General features: G+C 38.7%; 2 protein-coding genes across 2 annotated transcripts in view; both read left to right on the top strand.

Moving 5' to 3' along the window:
• The window catches only part of LOC134210336 (zinc finger protein Xfin-like), a 96,124-nt gene that overhangs the window by 14,185 nt on the left and 57,252 nt on the right, over nucleotides 1-24,687 (top strand). The gene's annotated exons all lie outside the window — the stretch shown is intronic.
• LOC134213530 (uncharacterized) lies at nucleotides 4,962-6,676 on the top strand. Its single transcript, XM_062692666.1, has 4 exons — nucleotides 4,962-5,265; nucleotides 5,328-5,551; nucleotides 5,812-6,390; nucleotides 6,461-6,676. The coding sequence occupies exons 1-4, from the start codon at nucleotides 5,116-5,118 to the stop codon at nucleotides 6,561-6,563; spliced, it is 1,056 nt and encodes a 351-aa protein (XP_062548650.1). The 5' UTR covers nucleotides 4,962-5,115; the 3' UTR covers nucleotides 6,564-6,676.

The raw sequence follows: 24,687 nt of genomic DNA, 5'->3' as shown, positions 1-24,687 counted from the left end.
ATTGGATTTAGATTGCATTTGGATTGGACTAGATGTGGATACGATTTAAATGTATTTGGATTGGATTTGAATTGAAGTTGGATTTGACTGGGATTGCATTTGGATTGGATTTAGATGGGATAGAATTTAGAAAAGATTTGAATTGGATTTGTAATTGGATTGGATTTCGATTGGATTGGATTTGAATTGGACTTGTATTCGGATTGAATTTGGGTTGTATTTCCATTGAAATCAGATTCGATCTTGATTGGATTTGCATTTGATTTGGAATTGAGTTTGTATTTCCTTTCGATTGGATCTGGATTGGTGTAGGATTGGATTCGAATTGAATCTGGATTGCAACTGGATTGGATTCAGATTTTATTGAATTTGGAATAGTTTTGAATTGGATTTGTATTTGAATTGGATTGGATTGTATTTGCATTGATATCGGTTTGGATTTAGGTTGGATTTGGATTAAATTGAGATTGAGTTTGAATTGCATTTGGATTATAGTTGGATTGGATTTAAGTTGGATTGCATTTGGATTGGATTTGGATTTAAATTGATTGCATTTGGATTGGATTGAATTTGAAATAGAGTTGAAATGGATTTGTATTTTGATTGGATTTAGAATGTATTGAAGTCAGATTTGATTCAGATTGGGTTGTACCAGATTTGGATTCGATTTGAATGGATTTGCATTTGATTTGGATTGGATCTAAATTTTGATTGGGTTTGAATTGCATTTGGATTGGATTTAGATTGGATTAAACTTGGAATGAATTCGAATTGGAATGGACTTAGATTGGATTTGGATTGGATTTTAATGGAGTTTGGATTTGGTTTTTAGTGGATTTGGATTGGATAGCATTTGGATTTATTTGGATTGGATTTGGATTGCATTTGGATTGTACTAGATTTGGATTTGATTTAAATGGATTTGCATTGGATTTGAATTTGATTTCGACTGGATTTAGATTGGAATTGAATTTTAATGGGATTTGGATTAGATTTGAATTGGATTTTGATTGGATTTGAATTAGATTTGGATAGTATTTGGATTGCATAGCATTTGAATTGGATTTAGATTGGATTTATTTTGGATTTGTTTTGGATGTTTGTAGAAATTGGATTTGGATTGGATTTAGATTGGATTAAACTTGGAATGAATTCGAATTGGAATGGACTTAGATTGGATTTGGATTGGATTTTAATGGAGTTTGGATTTGGTTTTTAGTGGATTTGGATTGGATAGCATTTGGATTTATTTGGATTGGATTTGGATTGCATTTGGATTGTTTTTGCATTGAAATCGGAATGGAGTTGGATTGAATTTGGATTGTACTAGATTTGGATTTGATTTAAATGGATTTGCATTGGATTTGAATTTGATTTCGACTGGATTTAGATTGGAATTGAATTTTAATGGGATTTGGATTAGATTTGAATTGGATTTTGATTGGATTTGAATTAGATTTGGATAGTATTTGGATTGCATAGCATTTGAATTGAATTTAGATTGGATTTATTTTAGATTTATTTTGGATGTTTGTAGAATTGCATTTGGATTGGATTTAGATCGGATTGCGAAATAAATCCGGATTGGATTGCATTTGGATTGTATTTGCATTGGAATCGGATTTGATTTGGATTGAACTTGGATTAAATTTGAATTGAATCTGGATTGGATATAGATTGCATTTGAATTGGATTGGATGGAATTGGATTTGTATTGTATTTGCATTGGATTTTGATTGGATTGAATTTAGGTTAGATTTGTATAGGACTTGAATTGGATTTGATTTGAAATGGAGTTGAACTAGACTTGGATTGGATTTGAATTGGATTGTATTTGGATTGGATTTTTATTATGTTTAGACTGGAGTTGGTCTAGATTTGGATTGGATTTGGGTCGTTATTGGTTTGGATTAGATGTGGATTGGTTTTGTTTTTGTATTGGATTTGGATTGATTTTTTATTTGGGTATGAATGGGCTTAGATTTGTATTGGAACCTAGGATCTAGTGCTTCATTATATTTGATGTTCAATTTGGAAATGAACTGCTGGTGAGTTAGAACCTAGAGATCAAAAAAAAAAACCTGATTTGAACCACAGGTGCAATTAAGTAACAAAGTGATTTTATAATATGCAATGATTTACAAACTCTGTACGTGCTAAAAAAAAAAATATTCAGACTCGATAAAATATTGAAGAGTCATAACAAATTAAAAAAAAAACATTGATGGGTAGAAAATTTAAATAAAAATAAATAAAATTGATCGAATTGGAATTATAAGTTGATTTAAAGGTTAGAATGTCGATATAGAATGGATGTGAATGTCATGTAAGTTTGTAATGTATTTGGACTGGAATCTGGTTTAGATGTAATTTGCAATGGATAACATTTTGATTAAATATTGATTCCTGTGAATTGTGATGGATTTTGATTGCATATGTGTTTACTTCATATATTAAGTACTTGACTTAGATTAGTGAATGTCTTGCATATGAAAATATAAAACGAAATAAGACATTCAATAATGATAATTGAATGTGGATTAAACAACAATGCAACATCTTGGAGAGTAGAGGTGAGCGGGATTGTGGTGATAGCGATTAAGTTAAAAAAAATAAAATAAATTAAAGTCGAACAAGTATTTAAATGTACTGAAAAAGCTAAAAAAGAAGTACAAGGCACTTATTATAAATCTTTGCATATCACAAATTCTTTAACATGTGATGTAAGCAAGCTTTGAAAGCTCAGTGCATATTGCTGGCAATTCGCCAAAAAGTAGGCAATTATATTGCACTTAATGAACGTGAAGGCATTCATGGTAAAATATGGCAACAAGGTATGAATGGCACGAATGGAGTGTTAACCCATCACTACCGGACCATGTCTCATATGTCTATAGATATGAGTAAAATGGTAGGAACAGTTTGAATTTTTGGCCGATGTGTTTAGGCGCATCAACGGTGAAACCTGCACCTGGGCGGAGACTACTGTAGCGTAGTGCCCATTCCTGGACCAGGACCTACAGGAGTAGGTCCGAGCAGCGGTGGACCTATAGGAATAGGTCCGTGTTCCTGGTGGCAGTAGTAGGCAGCGGGTAAGCGGGTGGCACCGCCCCCTGCTGGTCGAAATGCCGCCGGAGGAAGCAGTTCCCGATGACAATCAAGTCAGAGAGCGGGTAGAACTGCTCTCTGCTTTGATTGTCGTTCGGAGGTAGCGGCAATCGCTCCGATTAGCAGCGGTGATTGGATCGGTCACGACACCCTGCATGAATCTATACGTCGTAAACTTCACGTAAAGTTCATCTTATAAACCGATTCATGGTCCAATGCACCGAGTTCATCATTGACGTTTGAGACGGGCGCTGTTTACTTAGAATGAATACTTTTTCATTCATCGAGTTCATGCAAGTGTTCATTTTTAGTAAATAGCGCCCGTCTCAAACGTCATTGTGTTCATTCGGTGCATTGGACCATATGGTCCCAGGCGGGTGCTAAGCTGTCAAATTAGGTTCTGCAGCATGACGTCACGAATGAATTCGGTCCTCGTCGAATGAACTTTTTTGACAGTTCAGTAGTACTTTCGACTGACTCCGACAAGGGTCGAGTTCGTGATTGGTTGGCTGCCCCTGAGTCCATCAAGAAGTACTACTGATCTGTCACCAGATTGAGGTTACATTCAGACGCTGCAGAACCTAATATGTGTTGCCTCCGATCGAGCGAATGCCGACGGCACTAACACTACGCCGTAGTATATGAAAAATAAACACTGCAGTGAGTGAGAATGTTCTGAAACGCACAAAGTTTGGATAAAGCAACAAACAACTGTTTCTGCTCAACACAGAGTTTTTTCTACCAACATAATTATTTATTTGCATATTTCGCGTAAGGAATAAAGTGAAAACACTACATTTTTACGGATTTGGTGTATTTTTGTTCGATGCTATCTTTAATTTAATATGTGCTTTCGACACCACTCTCTTGTAAAAACGGTAAACAATATTTTTTTTTTACAAATACCATCACAATTTATGATAGTTATGAGCATTTTGACATTGGAGTATAAATTTATGCGCCAAATAAGAGGGTACTGTCATACTTGCCAAACTCCATATGAAAAAAATCCGTTGTCCCCCCTCTGTATGGTCCAATAGACTTATGCAGGAGTTCATCGAATTCACTCACCCGACGGATTTTGACATTAGGTTCTGCAGCGTCTATATCTAACCTCAAACTGATGACTGATTAGTAGTACTTCGCGTTGGACTCGGGGGCAGCCAACCAATCACGAACTCGATCCTTGTCGGAGTCAGTGGAAAGTACTACTGAACTGTCAAAAAAGTTCATTCGACGAGGACCGAATTCATTCGTGACGTCATGCTGCAGAACCCAATTTGAGCGGGTCGTCTTCTCGAACAAAAGTTCATTTTGCGTTCATTATGCGACCCGCTCAAACGTCATAATTTCTTGGGGGAGTTCATTTTGCGTTAGTCTATAGACCTGTGCAGGAGTTCATGAAATTCACTCACCCGATGGATTTTGACATTTGAGCGGGTCGTCTTCTCGAACAAAAGTTCATTTTGCGTTCATTATGCGACCCGCTCAAACGTCATAATTTCTTGGGGGAGTTCATTTTGCGTTAGTCTATGCACCGAATGAACACAATGACGTTTGAGACAAGCGCTGTTTACTAAAAATGATCACTTGCATGAACTCGATGAATGAAAAAGTATTCATTCTTAGTCAACAGCGCACCGCTCAAACGTCAATGATGAACTTGGTGCATGGTCCAATGCACCGAATGAACACAATGACGTTTGAGACGGGCGCTGTTTACTAAAAATGAACACTTGCATGAACTCGATGAATGAAAAAGTATTCATTCTTAGTAAACAGCGCCCGTCTCAAACGTCAATGATGAACTTGGTGCATTGGACCATAACAAGTTCATTTTAAATGAATTTGTCACCGCTCAAACGTCAAACTGTTCATACCTTGTATAAATTTGCTTGTTTGTATGTAATTACATTTCTTATGGGATACGTAGAATTTTGGTAGCTTAATTTTTTAGTTTCTTCCTAAATTAATCATATGTGTTGAGAAGGAAATAGAGAATCAATAATGATGAATTCAATAATCATCAAATCCGAACCAAGTGTTTTGGAAAGTATTCATCAAATTTGTCGACTTTGCTTGAGTGAAGAGTATCAATACGACGTATTGAAGGAGGAGAGTTTGCATCAATGGATTTCGGAATTTCTCTCAATTAAGGTGAACCTGGATTAATTATTTGAACTACATATACCAGTATAAGTGTTAATAATCATTTCAAGGTATCTCCTGAGGATCGAATGAGCCAAGCCATATGTGCTCTCTGCCGAATACGGTTGATCGAATTCCAACAGTTTCGAAAACGTTGCCAAGAAGTACAAGGTGCGTTGCAGCTCATAATACAGAATGAAGATGTTGATGCTGAATCAGAACTGACAGCATGCAGGATGATTTATGATTCAAAGAATCATGCGTGTTTAAAATGTAAACCGTCATCCACAGAAGGGTGAGAGACTATATTTTGTTTAATTTATATTTTATATTCTCAAAGAAATATTTAAATATCATTATTTGCATGTATTTTACTAATGTATATTTGTCTAAAATATAAATTTGTACTATTCCAACTTTAATTGCCAGGTTCGTTGCAGAGCCTGAATATCTAACTTGTCGTACAAACATGTTTTCTACAGACTTAAGTTTTTCATTTTCTTACACGTCGCATACGATTCCCAACTAAAATTCCGTGATTTTCCGACATTTCAGGTGTAATTTACAAATGCAGATTGCTCAAAAATCAAAACTTGAGGATTCCGATACAACCGTTAAGGTAGAAAATCAAGATCCTCCGAATGAGTCAAAGAAAATTAAAACGGAAAAACTTGAAGAAGCTGAATTTTCAAATATATCACGAGGGGAGAGTGTGAAACTGACGTCAAACAAAGAATCCAGAAATGTCATCCAAAATCTAAACCGAGAGAACCCCGAACTACTGGAAGTTTCATTGGATCCAGCGGCAGTTTTTATGAACTCGACTTATGATGACAATGTTGTGAAAACTAATCGCGACCGAGTAATACCACAAAAATCTGTTAACACAGACCGGCCGATTAACAGGGGCATGGTTAAAGTCAAACTCCCTGCGAACGGAGCTGTAGCATTGTCAGCACCAGATAGAGTTCGCACACCACGAGTGAAAAACAGTACGGACGGAGTTTCTTCATTTTTTTGCCACATATGCCAAAAGCAAATACAGTCCAGACAGGCGTACGTTTCCCACATGAGGAAATCGCATGGACCAAAGATCTACGGGTGCAATATGTGTGATGTTAGATTTAATTCACAGTAAGTTATTTTACGAGCTTTGTCTTTGTAACGTTTTTTTACTTTCACGAGAACCTGATTTTAATTTTAGGGATAGGTTGGCAAGACATATTCGCTCATTCAAACATTCGAATAAGTTGAAGGCAATGGCAATACTGCGAGAATTGAACAAAGGCACGGGATCGGAAGGATGACTGAACTACTGTTTATAATGCTCAATTAAAATCTTAAAAAATGATTTAAAATCAAGAACGTTTTTTCATCGGTATAGAAATAATCAAAATTTTGTGAGGTGGGACCCCCGCATTCAAGAATTTCTTCCTCTGCATTGGTGTGACGTTCGTAAGAAGAAGGCTGGACAAGATGGATCACATTTCTAGGTTTATGGAATAGAGGTAATAAACTATAGAGGAAGATTGTCGCTGTCGTCACTAGCGAATCATCTTTTGCTGGCGAGGATAGGGCACCAAATGTCAACGAAGGAAAAATCAGCACGTTTTGACAGGTACCCGATCAAGAATGCATAAAAACAAAATTATAACAAGGGGAGTTATTTATTTCAGAAAAATAATGTAACAAAATGTGTTATAAAATTGGCTGGTTAGTTGTTAAAATAACAAAAATTATATCAAAATTCCCTCTAGCCGTAACATAATTATATCAGAGGTTGTTACCTTCATTTCAACATTATAACAACCGTTGATATGATTATGAGGTACAAAAATCTACTTTCATGGTAATTGCCTACATCACGTATAAAAATGTGGTACGCTACAACGCCGGATTTCCATCCATAATGTAGGCAATTAACTTTGTACTAGCTATTAACATCGAACATTGCGTCAAGTTATACTGGAGGTGATTACCTCCGCTTTTTTCCAATGCCAATTCCAATTGTTATAATTTTGATATGAAATAAAACTGGCCGAAGACACATTTTTATCGAATTATCTAATTATAACACACGTTGTTTTAAATAACAATCATTGATAGAATTGAGTTATAATTTTGTTATGTATTCCTGATCGGGTAGGTAACCAACATGTTTGGGAATGATAACAAAGGGAAGTTTATTACCTCTATTCCATAATTAAATTTGGGCTTCTGAATGCAATCCACCAGGGATTTCAACGAGAATATGCCAGCGATTCCGACGGGAATGTTCCACAGATTCCAATGAGAATCTTCTAGATATCGTCCATCCTCCAGGAATACCGATGGAAATATTCCAGGAATTTGAACGGGAATGTTCCAGAGAATCCGACGGAAATATTTCAGGGATTCCAATGAGAATCTTTTAGAGATTCCGAATGGAATTCTCCAGGAATTCCGAAGGTAATATTCCAGGAATTCGGATGGAAATATTCCATAGACTTCGTCGGAAATTCTCCAGAAATTCCAACATGAATGTTCCAAGGATTTCGTAGGCAGTGTTCCAGTGATGTAGATAGAATGTAGAAGCAAATCGTCGAAGGATTCCAAAGCAATCTATCGAGGGATTCCGAAGCAAATCGTCGAGGGACTCCGAATTAATCCTCCAGGGATTGCGTGAAGAATCCTCCAGTGATTTCAAAGGGAATCCTTCAGGGATGTTGAAGCAAATCGTTGAGGGATTCCAAAGCAAATCGTCGAAGGATTTTGAAGCATTTCGTCGAGGGATTCCGAAGTAAATCGTCGAAGGATTTTGAAGCAATTCGTCGAGGGATTCCGAAGTGAATCGTTGAGGGCATGGGCGTAGCCAGGATTTCGATTAGGGGGGGGCAAATTTTTAGGTCTTCTGAATCGTTGTTTTATAGTAGTTTTATAAAAACACATGAATATTAGTGCTTGGTACTTTTTCCTTCTAAGCTCCAAACACTTTGAAACCAAATCCACAACCAACAGTAAAGGCTGAATCACAACAGCGCGTTGCGCGTCAGCGTTGAAGTCAGCGTTTTGTACTAAAACGTAATGCCAATAAACGTGACGCATTCACGCCGGGTTTTTCTGGAATGCCTCCAGCAATTTCGCCGGGAATTGACCGAAAATTCCACCATTATTTACTCCAATCCTCCACGAATTCTTTTATAAGTTCTGCAGGGAATTCTTCAGATAATTCTTTCGTGCTGTTTCTCATAAAAAAAAATCTGAAAAATTGCACCGTGGAATTCCTAAGAATATTCCGTGGAAATTCCGCAGAATTGCCAATAAACATTCCTGAGAATTCCGCGAAAAATCTTCGAACTTCCTGTGTAAATTCCATATTTTTTTCCGTGAAAGTTTCGAATAATTTCTTGTGAAAATTTCAAAGAATTTCTCCAGGAATTCCACCGAAAATTTATACAGAAATTATACCGAAAATAAAATCAACAATGGAATTTTTGGAGGAGTTCCTAGATTAATTCCCAAAGATATCCAGAAAGAATTCCGGTGGAAACTTCAAGATTTCCACTGGACATCCTGCAGGAGTTCCTTCGAAAATTCCTCCGGGAATTCTTCCAGGAGTTCAACTTGCAGATCCTCCAAGAATTCCTCCAGGATTTCCTTCGGGAATTATTCCGCTAGTTCTATCGGCAGTTCCTACGGGGGCTCTCGGGAATTTCCTCCGGGAATTATACAGAAATCCCTCCAGAAGCTCCTCCAAGAATTTCTCTTGGAGCTCTTCAAGGAATTCTCCGGGAGGTCCTCTGATGATGATGATGGTCCTGCTACATACCCCTACAAAGGTTTCAGCTAGATGAGATTTGTCTATAAGATGAATTCTCCAAGATTTTTTCAGAGAAGTCTTCTGGTAGATTCACTGACAGTTCCTCCGGAGGTTCATTTCAAAAATCTCCCGGGAGTTTCTTTAGAAATTCCTCCGGGTATTCCACCAGTAGCTCTTCCAGGAGATCATTCAGGCTTTTTTTCAGGAAATCATTTAGGCTTTCTTCAGAAAATTAGCTGGAAATTCCTCCCGAAGTTCTTCCGATAGTTTTTCTGGGAGTTCCTCCGGGAGCTCCCCCAGGAGTTTTTCCAAAAGTTCCTCTAGTAATCTCTCCAGGAACTTTACAGGGGATTCTTTGAGGATATTTGGCAGGAATTTCAAGGGAAATGGGATTTCGGAAGTTCCTCTAGAAATTCAAATCCTGATATTCCATCGGCTGATCATCTGAAAATTTCTCCGGGAGTTCCACTAGTAACTCTCACAAGGAACTCTCACAAGGAACTCTCACAAGGTAGTACTGAAATAATTACTGGAGAAGTTCATGAAGGAATTCCTGGAGAAATATCAGAAGGAATTCCCGAAAAAATACCAGGAGGAATTAATGCAGAAATTACCAGATGAAATCCAGAAAGTATTCCTAGATGAATTGCTGTTCTTTGTTTGTTCTGAAGAAATTCCTGGAAGAACTCTTGGAAGATATCTTGGAGGAACTCTAACATTAATTTCCGAATGAAATTCTGGAGTAAATTCCGAGTGAAGTCCGGAAAGAATTCTAGAACAATTCCGCGGAAAAAAATCTGGAGAAATTCCTGAAGGAAGAGAAAAATTTCCGGGGAAATACTTGGACGAATTCTTGTAGAAATTCCGAAAGAAATTTCTAGAGGAATTCTTGAAGGATATTCTTGTAGTGGCATGCACCACTCGGTAATATAGCCGAACCCTCTGGAAGGGTTCTCATCGTAGACTACATACACTGAACACAATCATCATCCTTATAGTAAATGATTTGTCACCCAGGCTGTCTTCAGAAAGCATCCGCTTGTTTCCATATAACAAAAATGACTATATGTTTCGCTTCCGTGTAACCGAAAGAAAATCATCTCATGAAGATATGACTACTGTTTTGATTTGCAAAGTTTGTTCCTTTGTTTTTTGAATAGCACGTCAACCTTAAGAACATCATCTCAAGCGTGAATGAAAAATGATTCGAGCTTGCCCCACAACGATTACCATTTGCTTATTGTGTGATTTGTGAATGTCAATTGTATTGCTAGCGTGATAGTCGGTCGTCACCATTTTGGAAGTAATAGTGGAGTGGAGTGGACACCGTAAAATTTTTTTTGTCAATTTAGTGCGGCTGAATATTTGTAATGTTAGATCTATATTGTAGATCATACCGCTACTTGTACCGCAATGTTTGCGTATCGGATAACATGATTCTCAAGTTGTAAGTAAAACTACGGTCGAAGATTTTTCCATTGATTAATAAGATAAACGTTTTTTAGAACCGTGAAGATACGCAGTCAAGACCGCTTTTCTTGCGAGACATTTGTTCCGGTTGTTCCTTCAGCACCACCTAAGCCGCTGCAATTTGTTCCAGATAGCTCATGTACCACTCAGTGTTTGATAGTGGCTCTTGGATTCGGATCCTTCTCCTCGATGTTGGGACCAGAAACTGTAGGAGTTTGTCCTGGATCTTCCGAGTGTCATACTCTGGCGGCAGATCTGTTCGCCTTTGGATATTTGCTGCTGGCCTTGCATCGAAGCAAACACAGGAATCCGGAGCTGCAGCAGCTAGTGAAAACCGTGTACACGACCATGTTTCCCAAATATTATGGTGTTAGATATATTAAATGTTAATTTCTAAATAAAATGGCATGAAATCGTGAAGCAAGCGTTTTTCTGTATTTTTTAATCCCAGCAGGTATTTTTTTCAAGCAAACTTTCTCTCGAAACCTAAATATAATGCATTTATTTACCATATTTCCATCATCGTATTGTAGTCTTACGAATCATTCATATACCATTCAGCAAATCATTCAGCCATCGGATGATTTTCATTCAGATGAGTGTCATCCGATACCGCAAACAACCAAATGCAAATCTTCTGGAAATGGGATGACAATCGTTAAAGGGCAGTAGCAACACACTTATCAGTCATTCTTGGGAGGAAGTTTTAGTTCAGTGTAGGTACATTGTGTGGAATAGGGTCTAATGATGTACTGGCATTTGAATAAAGAGTTGATTTATAACCATGAACTGGAACAGTCGTAAAATCAGTAAAATCAGCAGTGATTCAAATCGTTCGGGGCTGTCAGTTTGAATATGAATCTGAAACATTGAATTTCCCAGCAGCTGTTTTAGATTCAGTTTTTATACCAGTCAACTGTCAATAAAATAAAACTGGTATAACGCTCCGTTCTATTTTCTGCAGATTTGAACCACGATTGAATCACGAGATGCAAATATTTTTCAATTGTTTTGTTGTATGGATGCGTCATTTTATCTACGGATCAATCCACTTTGCAATTCCGGCGCCTTTCTTAACAGTAACATAATGATTTCAATTTATTGAAAATTTGAAAAACATGAATAGAACACTGCTGGGGAAACCAGCGAGTTTGTTCTATTTTGCTCCAGATTCAAACTAGAATAGTGGTCGAAAATTTAGAATCAAACTGAATCACTCCTGATTTCACCCCTCTCGGGTTATTACAGTAACGACGAGGATGAAATAGGCGTTTATCGTGCGTGCACTGCGCGCAACTGTTTTGTGTTTTCACGACCGCCGGCATTTGTGCTTTTGGCGTGATTTTTTTTTTGTAGTGAGTTTTGGTGAATAGTGTTACCGTGAAATTCGGTTTTTTTCTTTTCCACCCTTTTAGTGAGTGTGAATTTTAAATTTTTATACTATTTTGTGGTTTAGCATGGCGTGAAATATCGCTTTTACCTGTGGAATTGGAGCGAACCATTTTATTTTAGTGAATAAAGCATACTTTTGTTGGAAGTATCAAAATGAGAGGCTTTATTTTTCACCATTTTTTTGCTTCATATGCATTATTTTATTTGTTAGACCATTTTATTTTTATCTGTACACAAAAAAAATAGAAAACCAAAAATGAGCGCCAGTTATGATCAACTGTGGCAATAAGACAGATCAACAAGGACTAACACAACTGCGATTTTTCGACATGTTTACGTGCGGCGAGTGTGAGTGTGGTGCCGAATTTGAATGCGTTTTGATTTGACTGCATTTTGTTTATGTTGCTGTTGGTTGTGCAGTTAAAGCCAGAATGAATAATTGTGACACAGGAAAATTTTATCAACCTTTTGCCAGTTGATGACCCATTCGCATTGAAGGAAATCATTTACTTTCAATGGAGGAGTTGCTGTTTACGTTTGACCTTTGATCCGTGCCATCGAAAGGTTTGTGAGTGGATTTGTGTTGCAGCTTTCCGAACCGTTCTATTTACTTGGGGTGTTGGCGGACAGGCATTAATCGCCCCTGCCTGCTTGTCGTTTTGTTTCGGAAGGACGCAGTTTTCAACAGAGCCAAACAAAAGCAAGAAACGACAGAAAGGATGAGTACATGTTAAAGGATTCCGTTGCAGACTTTTTCGGTATACTTCCAATTGTGGATAATTTCTGGTTTGATAGGCCATTATATCAGAATGTTGTGCATCCCACAACAGCATTTGTAGGTTTGAAGTTTTCCCTGGAAAGAATGTTCTGTTAACGTTGAGTGCTAAGTATTAGTAAAGTAAAGAAGCAATGATTACATGGGTTTGTTTAAAACTAAAAAAAAATATGTTTAGTTTTTAATTGTAAAATGTAAAATGTTCTGTATATTTTCAACATGAAATTTCGATTTTGTGAATTCGGAGATAATAATTTGCTTTCAGAAAATGATAATTAGCAAATGTAATTAGTAAGCTTATGAAACTGTTATGGTAGATTGTTTTTACTACGAGTGAAGGAGTTGTAGTGGCATGCACCACTCGGTAATATATTATCAATTTCCCACCTTATCGGCCGCGACGATTTGAAATCGTCGCAAAACAAATTGACGCCAAAATCGTCGCCAGCAGAAATGGCCATAAGATCTGTCAAATCAACTGTGAACAAAATTTTATATACTCAATAATCACATTATTTCCCAAAATTGAGCCCTGTTTTTAATGCAGATTGACATTATTTTCTAATAAAACTAATATAATTTTAGAATAAAGATGTTGGCGACGATTTTGATAGTGCCTAAAAAATGGTCGGCGCGTTTTGTTACCAAGGAAACAGACAATAGCCGAACCCTCTGGAAGGGTTCTCATCGTAGACTACATAGGTACATTGTGTGGAATAGGGTCTAATGATGTACTGGCATTTGAATAAAGAGTTGATTTATAACCATGAACTGGAACAGTCGTTTTATTATTACGATAGAATCTCGGGTTATTACAATTCTGAAATGATTGCGGAAAGAATTCCAAAATGTAATTCTAGAGGATTTCGCTATTGAATTTATAGAGGTATTCCCGGAAAAAGTCCTGGAAGTTAAGGCTACCTTACACCTCGGGAAAATTTTCCGCCGGATTTTGGTCCCCGTGCATTTTAAATGGGGCCGGGATTTTGATTTTCCGTGCCCAAATCCCGAAAACATCGAGTATGCAAAAACACATAGGGAAAAAATCCGCGGATCAAATTCCCGAGGTGTGACACTACCTTTATCCCGGAGGAATTTAAGGAAGAGTTCCTGGAGGATTACCCGAAGCAGTTTTTTATAGATTAGCAGATGAAATTATGGAGCGAAATTGGAGGATTTCCGTCATAAATTACTGAAGAAACTTCTAGTGGAATTTTGGGAGGAAATTCCGTATGTATTCTTGGAGGAACTCTAGAATGCATTCCTGAAGGAAATGTCGCAGATTTTCCTGGAAGAATAGCCGAAGAAATGTCTAGAAGTAAAACTTGAAGGGAAGAAAAGAAATCTTCAAGAAACTTCCACTTGAATTTCCTAAAACAAAATTAGTTGGGGGTTTCTAGATAAGAAGAAATTACAATTACAGGAGAAGGATTTTCAAACGATTTTCAGAGGAATTTGTGGATAATTTTCCGGAATTTAGAAGTTCCCAGGGAGCTTCTAGAAGGATTTCTAGGAGAATTCTTGAGCCCGAAATGTTTCGAGTTGTTTTGAAATTTCATATAGTATGGATCCTGGATACCCTTATAAGTTTTTTGGGAATCTTTTGAATTTCAAAAACCTATTTCTGAATATGATTGGATCGTAAAGTGCACATGTTTAAGCGAATTCATTTCAGTACCCGTTCAATCTTTCCACCATTTAGGGGGGGCGGCGCCTCCCCCCTGCCCCCTCTGGCTACGCCCATGGTTGAGGGAGTCCGACCTAAATTTTCGAGGAATTCCAAAGCAAACCGTCGATGTATTCTGAAGCGAATCGTCAAATGACTCCGTGAATAATCGCCCAGTGATTCCGAAGGGAATCCTCCAGGGATGTTGAAGCAAATTGTTGAGGGATTCCAAAGCAAATCGTCGAAGGATTTTGAACCAATTCTTCGAGGGATTCCGAAGTAAATCGTCGAGAAAGTCCGAACTAAATCTTCGAGGAATTCCAAGGCAAACCATCGATGTATTCTAAAGCAAATTGTCGAATGATTCCGTAAAGAATCGGAGACGAGCCAGCCTCGGGCTGAAAGTCTCGTTAATAAAGACACAAAAAAAAAAAAGAATCCTCCAGGGATGTTGAAGCAAATCATCGAAGGATTTCGAAGCAATTCGTCGAGGGATTTCGAAGCAAAACGTCAGAGGGATTCCGATCGACGAAGAATTCCGAAGCCATTCATTGAGGATTTCCAAGGCAAAACGTCGAGAGACTCCAAATTAAATATTCAAGGGATTTCGAAGCAAATCGTCGAAGTGTTCTGAAAGAAATCGTCAATGAGAATCCTTCCTGAACGCTGATGAGAGTTTGGAGATTATCATGCTGCTAGGCAAGCGGAAGTCTGCTGATAAACTGTTACTCCAGTCCGTGATTATTGACCACATATCTTTGATTGCTGGCGAAATACCATGATTGCTTTGATTGATATATTGGTGGCTCTCCGTTGTTGTTCATTTCAAGCTTATTTTTATGCTTTCAAATCAATAAGATATTGCCTTTTCATAATTAATACCAAATGCAATTTCACTGCCACACATGAACCTTTCTCAGAATTCAGAAACAACCCAGGTAACCAATAAGCATTAAAGTAAGCACTATAGTAGCATTATACTAGCATTGCATATGCTTTATGCTGTAAATAAGCATTTCGAAAACCTGGCTGTTCTAAATAAGCATTCTCAAAGCAATCATGAGAGGCATTGTCTTATAATAGCATTTTGAATGCACAAGGTTGTTTTTCGTTAAGTGCAATGGAACAGCTACTTTAGTGCCACTTTAAGGCCTGTAGTGTTCATACGTCAAACGTTTTCCAATATGGAACCATATAGCGGGGACTATTAGTCCAAACAACTTACATTTGAGAATAGAAATCGGTACGTGCAGAATGTTTTTTCCATTTCGACCATTGACTTGTACTTGTACCTTGTACTTGTACTTGGTACTTGTCGTTAACCTAACCCTATCACTAATTACATAGTTTAGCTACATTTTATTACTCCATTGCACTATTTTCGATGGATGCATTAAAGCAGCATTACTGTAGCTGTATGACGGCGAATGTGAGCAGTTAGTTGAGGAGAAGAATGCAGCATGGGCGAGATTGCTGCAACACCGCACGAGGGCGAACGAGGCACGATACAAACGGGCGCGGAACAGACAAAACTCGATTTTCCGGAGGAAAAAGCGCCAGCAGGAAGATCGAGACCGTGAAGAGACGGAGGAACTGTACCGCGCTAATAACGCACGAAAGTTCTATGAGAAGTTGAACCGTTCACGTAAGGGCCACGTGCCACAGCCCGATATGTGTAAGGACAAAAACGGGAACTTTCTTACGAACGAGCGTGAGGTGATCCAAAGGTGGCGGCAGCACTACGAAGAGCACCTGAATGGCGATATGGCAGACGACGGTGGCGGTATGGTAATGAACCTAGGAGCACGCGCGCAGGACATGCGACTTCCGGCTCCGAATCTCCAGGAAATCCAGGAGGAGATCGGCCGGCTGAAAAACAACAAAGCCCCTGGGGTTGACCAACTACCAGGAGAGCTGTTTAAACACGGTGGTGAAGCACTGGCTAGAGCGCTGCACTGGGTGATTACCAAGGTTTGGGAGGATGAGGTTCTGCCGCAGGAGTGGATGGAAGGTGTCGTGTGTCCCATCTACAAAAAGGGCGATAAGCTGGATTGTAGCAACTACCGCGCAATCACATTGCTGAACGCCGCCTACAAGGTACTCTCCCAAATTTTATACCGCCGACTAACACCAATTGCAAGAGAGTTCGTGGGGCAGTACCAGGCGGGATTTATGGGTGAACGCTCTACCACAGATCAGGTGTTCGCCATACGTCAGGTATTGCAGAAATGCCGCGAATACAACGTGCCCACACATCATCTATTTATCGGCTTCAAAGCCGCATATGATACAATCGATCGGGACCAGCTATGGCAGCTAATGCACGAAAACGGATTTCCGGATAAACTGATACGGTTGATCAAGGCGACGATGGATCGGGTGATGTGCGTAGTTCGAGTTTCAGGGGCATTCTCGAGTCCCTTCGAAACCCGTAGAGGATTACGGCAAGGTGATGGTCTTTCGTGTCTGCTATTCAACATCGCTTTGGAGGGAGTAATACGAAGGGCAGGGATTGACACGAGTGGTACGATTTTCACGAAGTCCGTCCAGTTATTTGGATTCGCCGACGACATTGATATCATGGTACGTAACTTTGAGAGGATGGAGGAAGCCTACATCAGACTGAAAAGCGAAGCTAAACGGATTGGACTAATCATCAACACGTCGAAGACGAAGTACATGATAGGAAGAGGCTCAAGAGAGGTCAATGTGAGCCACCCACCACGACTTTATATCGGTGGTGACGAAATCGAGGTGGTTGAAGAATTCGTGTACTTGGGCTCACTGGTGACCGCCGATAACGATACCAGCAGAGAAATTCGAAATCGTACGTACTTTGGATTCCGCAAGACGCTCCGATCGAATAGAGTTCGCCGCCGTACCAAACTGACTATCTACAAAACGCTTATAAGACCGGTAGTTCTCTACGGACACGAGACCTGGACGATGCTCGTGGAGGACCAACGCGCACTGGGAGTTTTCGAAAGGAAAGTGTTGCGTACCATCTATGGTGGGGTGCAGATGGCGGACGGTACGTGGAGGAGGCGAATGAACCACGAGTTGCATCAGCTGTTGGGAGAACCATCCATCGTTCACACTGCGAAAATCGGAAGACTGAGGTGGGCCGGGCACGTAGCCAGAATGTTGGACAGTAATCCGGTGAAAATGGTTCTCGACAACGATCCGACGGGAACAAGAAGGCGAGGTGCACAGCGGGCAAGGTGGATCGATCAGGTGGAGGACGACTTGCGGACCCTCCGCAGACTGCGTGGTTGGCGAAGTGCAGCCATGGACCGAGCTGAATGGAGATGTCTTTTATGTGCAGCACAGGCCACTCCGGCCTTAGTCTGATGATAAATACTGTAGCTGTTTCATTGCAACTGGGTATGATGTTTGTGACGGTTGCATTCTGAGATGAGTTAGATTAAGTTTCAATGTTCCTGAAGGGGCCTAGTGTTTATGTTAGGCAAAATTATTCCCACTACCATCTCTCTATTATAGGCAAGCTGGTAAGGGCAATGACAACTACAGCGTCGGGTGCCAAGAGCGCGAGTTCGAATCCCGCTCGAAGAAAGTAAAAAATTATATTCCATTTTAAATATGAAAATACAATAATGATATAATATGAAAAAAAAACTATGTAAAAAAAAGAATTGCTATTTTTTTCTAGGGAGGGTTAAGCCCCCGTTAGCCACCCCCCCCTCTCCGTATTTACGCCAATAAATAAAACATCCGAAATGCTGAATAAATGCTTAATTTTAAAAAACCCAGATTAATCCACCTAGCGGTGATGGTGCCTTTCTCGTTCGTTCAAAAGGTTTGGAAAAATCTCAAATAATACCAATATGTGGATTGGTCTTATTTTTCATATTTTTTATATGTATAAAAAAAAATCTCACCAAACGCAATTTGTTGCAAACAAATCGGATGAGCATAAGAGCAAAAAATGGCATTTTATTTTGTAGTTTTAAAATTAGTATTTTCGCCATAACTTTTGACCCAATTGTACGATCCGGCCAAGTTTCTATAGGAAACAATGGGACAAGATTCTGCGTCGAATGCAATCTGTTGCGAGCGACCTGAGAAGCACACATATTGCACATCAATCACATTAACTTATATATGACCGGATTCAGTCACTATATGGTTACTGCAACCAGATTTGTTGAACTTGTGTTGCTTGGGGGGGAATAGATGAAGTCTAAGTGCTAAAAAAATGAGCTAGACTTTTTTTAACTCTTTTGCGTTGCGTTGCGTTGCGTTGTAACGGAGTATTTCGTAGATTGCATACTAATAGCTGTCATGTATATTCTTTAAATTTCTTACTCCAACTGCTTATAGATTACTACTTGGGATTTAATAGCAATCCAATTGGAGGTCCAAAATGATAAAGCATGAAAGCTACCATTGCCGGCCACGCCCATCTTCTCCGTTACTAGGGAAAGGAAGGAAATGATGATATGACATCTACTTAACGAGAGGCCAGCGACTCACCGACGCCCTCATAGATGCCAAGTAGTTGGATGGTTGGTAGGGTATATAGTTAAGGAGTATCATCATAAGCAAATGATATAATAAGTTTGAATGGACGTTGGGAGTGATCATGCTAAGAAATTTATGTCACTCCATTGTTGATTTCCTTGGGATGGGGCAAAGCTATTAAACTTGCCCTGGCTAATCAGCCTAGGTTTAAGCGCCATTGTTCGCTCTCTGAAACGAGAATAAAAATATGTTAAATGTCCCTTCCCCCAATTTGTATCCAATTGAGATTTTTTTTTAATATAGAGAGATGTTTTAATATATACCCTTAACAATAACGGGAATGAAACATGTAACCTGAAGGAATTATTTTTTTCTTAAAGTAGGAAAAAACAAAATATTGATTCGCATTTATTCAACGAGAAATATTGTTTAAAGATCTGTCAGGCGATTAAGTCTGTATGAGCAACACAACTAAAATTCAAGCTGATTCAACCTAGAGATGAATTGATTCACACATATTTTATTGAACAATTATCCAATGTGAAAATATGCAATAAATTACTTGTCCGAGCTGGAATTTAGCTTATAAATGAAAGGTAATAAAACCGGAAGAGTAATTAAATAAAGAAATGTTTGTGTTACACTGAAATGATACAAAAATAATAATGTAAATATGACGGAGACGAGCCATCCTAGGGCTGAAAGTCTCCTTAATAAAGATACAAAAAAAATGTAAATAAAAAGCTCATTAATTCTTTTTCAGGGAAGAGTTTGAGTCTTATGGTTTGTTTGTTGTATCTTTGGTTTTAGGCATACAATGGGCAAAATGCTAATACAAGGCAAAAAACCCACCATTTCCAAATCTTAAATCGTAACTCGTAGATCTTAATGTGGTTGAAATCGAATATCAAAGACAAAAATAACGGAGAACTAAATGGCAAACGGATGATAAGGATAATCGGAAAGATCTCACCGAATTTTTAAGCCGTTTCATCGTGGAAAATCAGGAAGCATTTGTTTGAGATATCCGAGGTCCATCTTCTTGTTTGAACTGATAAATACATAAAAATGTCATTTTGAGGAGCAAATGGTTGAGTTCTTGAGCACATATTATATATTCTTGTGTAAAGCGCCCCTATAATCTCAAGATCGGCAAGCCAGCCACTTTTCACTATCATTGAAAATTAGTTCACTTTTAAAAAAAAAATCACTACTGATTTTTCGACATATTGTAGAACTTGCAGAGAAATCTTTCACCTTTTTCTCGAATTTCCAAATATTCAAAAATAATGGCAGCGAAATGCTGCTGTCCAGAAACACCGCTAGACTTTTTTGAACTCTTTTTCACAATAAATAGTAATTTGACCATAACATCTAAGCCCATAGTCCGATCTGGCCAATTTTCAATAAGAAAATATGAGACATTCTGCGTCGAATGCAATTTAATGCGAGCAAATCGGTTGAGGATATGTGCCCGAAAAATGAGTGACATTTTTTTAGCGATTTTTCCATAAAAAAATGGTATAATTTTCGATCCCATAGTCCGATATGGCCAATTTTCAATAGGAAACAACGGGACAGGATTCTACGTCGAATGCAACTCGCTGTGAGCAAATCGGTTGAGGATAAGTGCCCGAAAAATGAGTGACATTTTTTACGCGATTTTTTCGTAGGATTTTGTATTTTGGCCATAACTTTCGATCCCATAGTCCGATATGGCCAATTTTCAATAGGAAACAACGGGACAGGATTCTACGTCGAATGCAACTTGTTGCGAGCAAATCGGTTGAGGATAAGTGCCCGAAAAATGAGTGACATTTTTTACGCGATTTTTTCGTAGGATTTTGTATTTTGGCCATAACTTTCGATCCCATAGTTCGATCTGGCCAATTTAAAAAAGAAGACAGTGGGACAGGATTCAGCGTCGAATGCAACTTGAGGCACGCAAATCGGTTGAGGATAAGTGCCCGAAAAATGAGTGACATTTTTACACGATGTTTTCGTATGATTTTGTGTTTTGGCCATAAGCTTTGATCCCATCGTCCGATCTGGCCATTTTCAACTAGGAAACAATGGGACAGGATTCTGCGTCGAATGCAACTTGTTGCGAGCAAATCGGTTGAGGATAAGTGCCCGAAAAACGAGTGACATTTTTTACGCGATTTTTTCGTAGGATTTTGTATTTTGGCCATAACTTTTGATCCCATAGTTCGATCTGGCAAATTTCAAATAGGAAACAATAGGACAGGATTCTGCGTCGAATGCAACTTGTTGCGAGCAAATCGGTTGAGGATAAGTGCCCGAAAAACGAGTGACATTTTTTACGCGATTTTTTCGTATGAATTTGTATTTTGGCCATAACTTTTGATCCCATAGTCCGACCCGGCCAATTTTCAATAGGGAACAATAAGACAAGATTCTCCGTCGAATGCAACTTGTTGATCGTCGGTTGAGGATAAGTGTCCGAAAAATTTAGTGACATTTTTTGTGTAGTTTTGCGCATACACACACACACACACACACACACACACACACACACACACACACACACACAGACATCACCTCAATTCGTCGAACTGAGTCGATTGGTATATAACACTATGGGTCTCCGGGCCTTCTATAAAAAGTTTGTTTTTGGAGCGATCATATAGCCTTTACCGTATACTTAGTATACGAGAAAGGCAAAAAGGTATTTTGGCCATAATTTCCGATCCCATAGTCCGACCTGGGCAATTTCCAATAGGAAATAATGGGAAAGGATTCTGCGTCGAATGCAGTTTGTTGCGAGCAAATCGGTTGAGGATAAGTGCCTGAAAAATGAGTGACATTTTTTACGCGATTTTTCCGTATAAAATCGTATGTTGGCCATAACTTCCGATCCCACATTCCGACCTGGCCAATTTCTAATAGGAAACAATGGGAAAGGATTCTGCGTCGAATGCAGTTTGTTGCGAGCAAATCGGTTGAGGATAAGTGCCTGAAAAATGAGTGACATTTTTACGCGATTTTTACGTATAAAATTGTATTTTGGCCATAACTTCCGATCCCATAGTCCGACCTGGCCAATTTCCAATAGGAAACAATAAGAAAAGATTCTGCGTCGAATGCAATTTGTTGCAAGCAAATCGGTTGAGGATAAATGCCTGAAAAATGAGTGACATTTTTAACGCGATTTTTACGTATAAAATTGTATTTTGGCCATAACTTCTGATCCCATAGTCCGACCTGGCCAATTTCCAATAGGAAACAATGAGAAAAGATTCTGCGTCGAATGCAATTTGTTGCAAGCAAATCGGTTGAGGATAAATGCCTGAAAAATGAGTGACATTTTTACGCGATTTTTACGTATAAAATTCTATTTTGGCCATAACTTCCGATCCCATAGTCCGACCTGGCCAATTTCCAATAGGAAACAATGAGAAAAGATTCTGCGTCGAATGCAATTTGTTGCAAGCAAATCGGTTGAGGATAAATGCCTGAAAAATGAGTGACATTTTTAACGCGATTTTTACGTATAAAATTGTATTTTGGCCATAACTTCTGATCCCATAGTCCGACCTGGCCAATTTCCAATAGGAAACAATGGGACAGGATTCTGCGTCGAATGCAATTTGTTGCAAGCAAATCGGTTGAGGATAAGTGCCTGAAAAATGAGTGACATTTTTTGCGTCGTTTTGTGCGCACCCACACATACACACACACACACACACACACACACACACACACACACACACACACACACACACACACACACACACACACACACACACACACACACACACACACATCACCTCAATTCGTCGAACTGAGTCGATTGGTATATAACACTATGGGTCTCCGGGCCTTCTATAAAAAGTTTGTTTTTGGAGCGATCATATAGCCTTTACCGTATACTTAGTATACGAGAAAGGAAAAAATGGTATAATTTTCGATCCCATAGTCCGATATGGCCAATTTTCAATAGGAAACAACGGGACAGGATTCTGCGTCGAATGCAATTTGTTGAGAGCAAATCGGTTGAGGATAAGTGCCCGAAAAATGAGTGACATTTTTCACGCGATTTTTTCGTAGGATTTTGTATTTTGGCCATAACTTTTGATCCCATAGTTCGATCTGGCCAATTTAAAAAGGAGACAGTGGGACAGGATTCTGCGTCGAATGCAACTTATTCCGAGCAAATCGGTTGAGGATAAGTGCCCGAAAAATGAGTGACATTTTTTACGCGATTTTTTCGTAGGATTTTGTATTTTGGCCATAACTTTCGATCCCATAGTCCGATCTGGCCAATTTCAAACAGGAAACAATTGAACAGGATTCTGCGTCGAATGCAATTTGTTGCGAGCAAATCGGTTGAGGATAAGTGCCCGAAAAATGAGTGACATTTTTCACGCGATTTTTTCGTAAGAGTTTGTATTTTGGCCATAACTTTTGATCCCATAGTTCGATCTGGCCAATTTAAAAAAGGAGACAGTGGGACAGGATTCTGCGTCGAATGCAACTTGAGGCGAGCAAATCGATTGAGGATAAGTGCCCGAAAAATGAGTGACATTTTTTACATGATTTTTTCGTATGATTTTGTGTTTTGGCCATAACTTTTGATCCCATAGTCCGATCTGGCCAATTTCAAATAGGAAACAATGGGACAGAATTCTGCGTCGAATGCAACTTGTTGCGAGCAAATCGGTTGAGGATAAGTGCCCGAAAAATGAGTGACATTTTTTGCGTCGTTTTGTGCGCACACACACACACACACACACACACACACACACACACAGACATCACCTCAATTCGTCGAACTGAGTCGATTGGTATATAACACTCCGGGTCTCCGGGCCTTCTATAAAAAGTTTGTTTTTGGAGCGATCATATAGCCTTTACCGTATACTTAGTATACGAGAAAGGCAAAACAAGAAAAAAAGTTTTTTTTTGGTGGCATTTTTTTCTAATTCTTTTTTTACATAGTTTTTTTTGTCATATTATATCGTTATTGTATTTTCATATTTCAAAGTGTCTATTTTTTTTTCTAGGGAGGGTTAAGCCCCCGCTAGCCCCCCCCCCTCTCCGTATTTACGCCAATGATTAAAACATAAAATTATGAATAATTCACTTAGCAGTGATTTGCGTACCCAATGTTCCATGGGCACTTTTTCATGTCTTGGGGTGCCCTAACTGCCCCCAAAATATGCACGATCAGGAAACAAACACTCTGTATAAACATGTGGGATGCCTGAGATATTGCTAAATCAAATCCGGGTCAATATGACTTGAACACCGTAAGCGTGAGTTTTTTTTAGCACTGTAGGAAGGTTAAGCTAAGAGTCAAGTGCAAAATTGTATTATTTTGTTTCATTTTTAATTTTCTTCATGATACATTTAGCATTATTAACTGGTTTGAGCGTTTCGCATCATTTTATTCTGTAAAAAAGCGAAAATAGTCACATACTCTCGCAGAATAATTCAGTATTGTGGTAATTTCCCAAGTAATCATGAAGCTATATATGCCTGTAAAAAATACGACCCTTAAAGTGGACTTAAAGTGGAAAAGGGCATTTATAAGACCGAATTAATGGCTCATTACTTTCACATGTTGAAATAAAGCATCAGTAATGCATCGCTGCATTCGTAATGCTGATTTAGAGAATCGTTGTCTGACAGTTGATCAATAAATGCAACTTCACATCGTTAAAACTGATCTAATGCAATTAGCATTTAGAATGCCGGTTTCTGATTGATATATGTGCAATAATGTAATGCTTGGTGTTACTTAGGTTGACACTGGTGGATAAATTAATCAACCAAATAAGGCCGATACAAAAATTAAATTAAAAAACAATTATGTCTCCCCCT

The sequence above is a fragment of the Armigeres subalbatus genome, chromosome 2, assembly GCF_024139115.2.
Source record: "Armigeres subalbatus isolate Guangzhou_Male chromosome 2, GZ_Asu_2, whole genome shotgun sequence".
Taxonomy (NCBI): Eukaryota; Metazoa; Arthropoda; class Insecta; order Diptera; family Culicidae; genus Armigeres; species Armigeres subalbatus.
The sequence above is the reverse complement of the archived record's forward strand: the minus strand, read 5'-3'. Positions and strand labels throughout refer to the sequence as shown.